This window comes from Poecilia reticulata, chromosome 2 (genome assembly GCF_904066995.2).
Source record: "Poecilia reticulata chromosome 2, P_reticulata-male-v2, whole genome shotgun sequence".
Lineage (NCBI taxonomy): Eukaryota > Metazoa > Chordata > Actinopteri > Cyprinodontiformes > Poeciliidae > Poecilia > Poecilia reticulata.
The window spans coordinates 3,090,968-3,097,073 of NC_088831.1; the positions used below are offsets into that span (position 1 = coordinate 3,090,968).

At 40.8% G+C, this 6,106-nt stretch overlaps 1 protein-coding gene across 1 annotated transcript in view; it reads left to right on the forward strand.

Moving 5' to 3' along the window:
* klf7a (Kruppel like factor 7a) overlaps positions 1 to 5,463 on the forward strand; it is a 50,632-nt gene extending 45,169 nt beyond the window's left edge. The window contains exon 4 of the mRNA XM_008423636.3: positions 1,082 to 5,463. Coding sequence (XP_008421858.1) covers positions 1,082 to 1,133 — 52 coding nt within the window. The 3' untranslated portion in view covers positions 1,134 to 5,463. The remainder of the gene's footprint in view (positions 1 to 1,081) is intronic.
* The last annotated feature ends 643 nt before the right edge of the window (positions 5,464 to 6,106 follow it).

Genomic DNA, 6,106 nt, shown 5'->3' on the forward strand with positions numbered 1-6,106 from the left:
CTTGGGACTGAAGTCAGACTTGCCCTCTGACAAATTGAGATTTGACTGACTTACCTTTTAGAGATTTCACTTGGACTTGTTTCTCAAATGCTTAAAAGTTGAAGTCAAAAATATTAGAATTGTTTTTGAAAACTACTACTTCTACCATGTCTCTGATCTTTTTAAGCAAGAGGACTCAGTGATGGCTAACAATGCACTACCTTCTTGAAATGGGTGAAATGAGGAGGCCAAGGGGAAGTGCTAATGCAAATAAAATGATCAATAGTGAAATAAGACTCACCCTAAAAGAACTCTTCCTCTCAAATGTTTCTTACACACCAATTACCAAAGCTAACAGCTCCCTGTTATCTCTTACAAACCAACCCTCTTATTTGGAAAGCACTTCTCTTGGGAATGAAGCAGTTGTTTTCCTCTACAAACTCTCAGCGGAAGCATAGTTTATCCAGACATGCATATGAAAAAAAATGTAAGGGTCTGATAAAGGCTGCATAAATGTGTGTGTGTGGGGGGGTGTGCGTGTGTGGGGGTGTGCGCGCGTGTGTGTGTGTGTGGAAGCAGGCACAGGAATGAGCCAGCTGAAAGCCTTTATTATGTCAGTTTGTGGCAATCAGCTTGAAATCCTCATTTTCGCAAACATTTTTCAAAAACCCCTTGCTGATAACAAAAGACAAGAGCAATTTCATTTTTCACCGTGGAGCGACGCCCCAGCAATTCCACCAGGCTGGTTTTTTTAGATGAGAGGCTTCGAGCCTTCTAATTTAGCTGTCGTTTGCCTGCGCATGTTTTGCATGCCGCCTTTTATTCCCCTCCTCTCCTCCTCTTCCTTCCCCCCAACACTGTTTCAACAGATCCATCTGCAGGCTCTCTAGTTATTCATGGCGCAGCTGAAGTCATTAGGAGTTCTGCTGAAAACGCTGATTATGAATTAGTTACACATATACTAATTGCGTGCGCATTAGCGGCTCAGCACTCACTAGCTAACAGCAACATTTAGCTCCGTCTACAAAACAAACTTCTTCCTCATGCTTTAGTAACGAGCTAACAAGCTGTTCTCTGTTTTCTCCTCCTTCTTCGGCTGCAGGTGCTTCTCGCGGTCGGATCATTTGGCGCTGCACATGAAAAGACACATCTGAGGAGTCGGCGAGAGGTCAACGGGAGCGAAAGGAGGAGATGGACTATCGACAGCTGAAAACTAACAAGAGGAAGACAGAGAAGATGGATTTGAAAGACACCGGGAGGACCAGATAGGGTGCCTGATCATATGCAGAACTGAGCTCAAACCTTTTTGGTCCACTAATACAGAATGGCAACACCCTATCTATGACTCTTCAAGGGGTTGGTGCAGGACGTTATGGCAGCTCTTTGTTTTCTTCATCCAATGAGTGATCAAGCCGCATCGCTCAGCAATTGTACAGTCACACGTTTTCAACATTCCTACTCTTCAGAAATTCCACATATTCAAAAAGATTTTCAGCATTCATCCTGTCAAACCTGCCACAGCCTTTAGAATCATCCTTAGAGTTTTGGACAAACGCCAAATGGATCTTTCTGCTCTTCTGGCATTGGAATCCTCAGAGACGTGTTGCATCGATATGTGGTCGTCTGTTGCACTGACTTATCCCCCATCCCAGATCAACTTCTGCTGAGACAAATTTATCGACTCCGGGAACGTCAGAGGAAACTGACCGTCTGGAGAGATGCAAGGCAGCTTTCGAAGAGTGCGTTTCCTTCTTGAGATCTTATCAGTTGTTGACACAAACGGTTGCACAATTGACTCTTTCAACTTTTTGTAAAAAACAAAAAAAAGAAGAAAAAACAAAAGGAAACGTTCCAATGTCCAAATGAAATACTGGCTTTCACGTGCCACCTGAGCACAAGTTCAAGCAGCTAGCCCACTGCGATAGCACACCGAACACAAAACGAGATCACTATGTATTTAAAGGCCATATTGTTTCTAAACAGATCCTGTTACTCTTTTGAAAAAGACCATTTTAAATAGACACCTCACAAGAGAAGAACTCACAGGAAGTGGATGCAACCAGAAGGAAAGAAAAGACGGATGCCTGAAATGATCTCTTTGGGCTTGAGAGTGATTGGCACCAACCGAGCCGCTGGACTGAGACGGTCCAGCTCACATTCCTGCAGAACTCTTCCAATTAAACATCTCTCTGACTTGACTTCAAATAAAAGAAATGTATTGGACATCTCTCTAAATTTGGCTCTATGTACATCTAAGAAGATTTCTGCTGACTCCCTGACCAGCGTGTATGTCGGAATGCTGATATTTCCCCCTGCAGGACTGACGCTTAGGAAGGCACATTCAATCAATCAATTGGATCCTGTCAGAGAAAATCAATGTGAATGTATCTGTTGCAATCCTGGCCAATTTTGCCAGACGACCCATTAAAACACTGGAGAATGGTGGGGGAGACCATACACACTGTTTCTGTTATTTTTTGCATTAGGGAAAAATGACTGGACTTGGAGAAACTGGCTGGTCACAGCTGGTAGCTTTTGACATTTTACCGGCTCTCATGGACCAGCATGAGTGCAGATTTTCAGTGGGTGGCTAAAATGGGTTAGGGGAGGGTGGATCTGCTCAGTCAGCAATGGTAACTGCCCCATCAGCTTATGTAACTGTGGCAGAGCGAAACCCACACGCACAACGAGTCAAACATCCACACCAGGAAAACTGCAATTAGCATTTATATTGTGTAACATGGCCGTTGTCATGTCAAAGAGAAATAACTAAAATCCGATTCTTAGATGTCTTAAATTCACAGATGCATTTGAGATGGACATAAGATTGCACACAAGCTTGGGTGTCAATTGATTAGCTTTGATTTTGCTGTTTTATTGCGTTGAAGGAAAAGTCTTCAGAGTAAAATGTCTGCATCAGAGTTACAGCTCTAAATATGTGTCGGTGGGGTCAAGCTGAAATAAGTCACAATCTTGATCTAGAAAACCAAACTTTAGAGTTTTTGATGGGACAAAGAAGACTGAAAACCTTGAAGCACAAATTTTCCAGCTAGCACTAACTGTCTTGAAGAAAGGCCAAATTATGAAAATGTTTAGTCCAAAAACCTTTGATTTTTGGACTAAATCTTCGAAAAATCTCATTGTCTCATATCATGAAACTGTTCCGATTAGTTTAAAAAGATAACACTGTTTAAGGTGTCCAATGTATAGTCAGGAGTTGAGGAAGGTAAGACAAGCAGAGTTGGTAAGTGTTTGTGAAGTGGGGAACAGCAGAAGCAGCACTAGAACAAAACTTATTAGTTCTTGTGGTTGATGTGTAGCAGATTATATTGAGCGCGGTGGCCATCTTGTAAAAACTCTGAAATGACCATTTTACAAATCCACTGCACAGATTACCACATAAAACACTTTTTTTTGCTAATTGTAGCATCAAATTTAACTCCAAACTTTAGCAACCTTAGCAAAAAGTGCAGCCGACTCGTGAAAGAAAAATATTCTAAACTGGCAGAAACTAGCAATGCATTTCAACATGATAGCAGGGTAATAATACTAATAATAATAATAATAATTAATAAATGTAATTTGTACCGCACTTTTCATTAGAAAAAATCTCAAAGTGCTACACAGTGCAACTAAAATCGTAGATAAAATCAACATCATAAAAATCATGTGGAGGCAGAGTAGGCTTGCTTAAATAAAAAAGTCTTTAAGCCTCTTTTGAAGTCATCCAGTGATTGTGGAGCTCTCAAATAATCCGGGAGAGAGTTCCAGAGACGGGGGGCAGCAACAGCGAATGCCCGATCTCCCATGGTCCTTAATCTGGATCGAGGAATGTGGAGGAAGTTGCAGGCTTGAGATCGTAGAGATCTGGTGGATGAATGTGGAATGAGAAGGTCCTTCAGATAATCCTTTGTAAAACCTTTTGTTTGATGAACATCCGTATTCAAGCTGATTGAAGGTTTGTCACAAGGTTTACTTTTTACTTGGCTAACATGACTTAGAATCATGTATGACAGCCTGCAGTTTGGAGTTTTGGGTGGAGCCAATGTAGGCGGAGCTACATGATTTGACACGCCCTTTACTAGTCCTACCCAGTCTTAGCTAAGAAACATTCACGGACAAGATTCATATTCACAGTTTCAAAAACTATAAAAGTGACATATTTTACTCTGGAGATTTTGAAAAACAACAACTAACTTATTTATTTATTTATGTATTTTTTGTTAAGTCTTTAAGGCCATCCAAGCTGCATTTTCTTCACCATATGTGCAAAAACATGACTCTTAAAATAAAGCGAAGAACATAAACATTTCAAATTTCAAGCAGATTTGCTGTAGTGTAATTTTCTGACTGTACATGAAAGAGGAAACGAAGAATGGCAGTTTCACCTTTTCTAAGGTGACTGCTGATGGCAGCTCTATGTGTGTGTTTCAGTATTTAAGTTCGATATGCTCCTATTGAATGAATCTGTGTGTTTATATATAAGCTGGAGACTGTTCCGCATCGATTGAAATTGTGGATTTAAACAAGAACATTGTGGGGAGGGATTTCATGTGTGTTTGCTTGACTTTCTTTGGATTTTTAACAAGAAGCTGATCTGAAATGTTAGCCCGCCTCTTTTTGGGCAACTGACGAAAACAAAATTGTTCTCCAGGAGTCGTGGGAAACTGAAATCTCGAAATGTGAATGTGTTTTCTGGGGGGGGGGCGGGGGGGGGGTCTTCATGTCGTCTCTGAGGATGCGTTTACGTTCCGTGTCATCTTAATGATTGATTCAATTCTGCTGTGCCTGTGTGTTCTTCGTCTGTGTTTTTGCACTCAGACTTTTTTTTTCTTTCGAGAGAAAAAAAAATCACTTGCATATCTGATGTTTTTGTTTACCTGTCTACAGTCCTAACAACCATGCTCTACCATGATCACAAAGTCTGTACAGTAGGGGTTTTTTTTAGCACAATATCCACACACCGCCGCTGAGACTCTGTAAACACTTTTCACCAACACCTATAGACGCATACTCTGCTCATTCCTCGTATTTTTCACAGATTAAAAAAAAAACAATTATTTCATTTGAGTCTGCAGCTCAAGCTTTTTCTGCAGAATGTGCGGGGGTTACATACATTACTATGTGTGACACCACCTCCGTTTCCACCAGGTCTGAATTTTAAATCAAACGCACCTCCCCTTTTTCTACAAGCACACTCTCTTTTCCCTCCATTTTCCCCGACACAATCCCTTTTCCTTCTCTATTGTCCTTCTGTTTGTGTTCCTCTGTACAAAGTGTTTCAAATTTATCATTTGTATATTATGACGTATGGGTACGATAATGTTCTTTATTATGGAAAAATGAGAAAGATTTATTTTTGTTACCGGTTTGTTTCATAATTCCTTTTTTAAATTGGTATTGTAATATCTCTATGCAAGGAAACTGTTCGGTGAATCGTTTTTATTTAAGAATGTAATTATGTGTAATAAATGGTAGAAGCAGTTTGGCATGGAGTATTCCTGCTCCTTCGGCTGGTCTGTTCCCCCGAGCGACAATGCCCACCTAATCACCCATCTTCACATTGGATATTTTCCCCCGATTTCTTATCAAGTCTCAATCACGGAGCCCATTCAGCGTGCTAACAAAGACCGACCACGTTGCTTTTTCTTCTCACTGACCAACACACTCTTTTTTTTTCTTCTTTTTTTGCATTTTTAGAGGTCTGGCCACAAGTTTGAGACCTAAACATGAATACAGACGAGTCAAAAGGAGGATGGGGAAATTTAATTTACACCCTCCTGTTTCTGCTAAGCCCAAGAGGAATGAAAAGACCGGCTGATTTATCTCCGTTTTCGATCAAATGCAGGAAATAAGCCGGAATACCTTCGGTTTGCTTCGGTGCACGCTCTCGTTGTCTCCCTCCAAGGGAGCTACAGCGTGTTAATTACATCTGTTACCAACCAAGGTGATGACTTATCCACTATTCCTGCCTTTTGACCATGACTAACTGATAAAAGGGTAATCGAATAACTAATGGCTAATTAGGGAGTAATTACTCCCTGGTAAATGGCCCTATGCAGTGTATTAATTCTCCTTGGGTCTGGCAGTGAGAAACTCCCATAAGGTTTTTTGTTTCATTTAATGC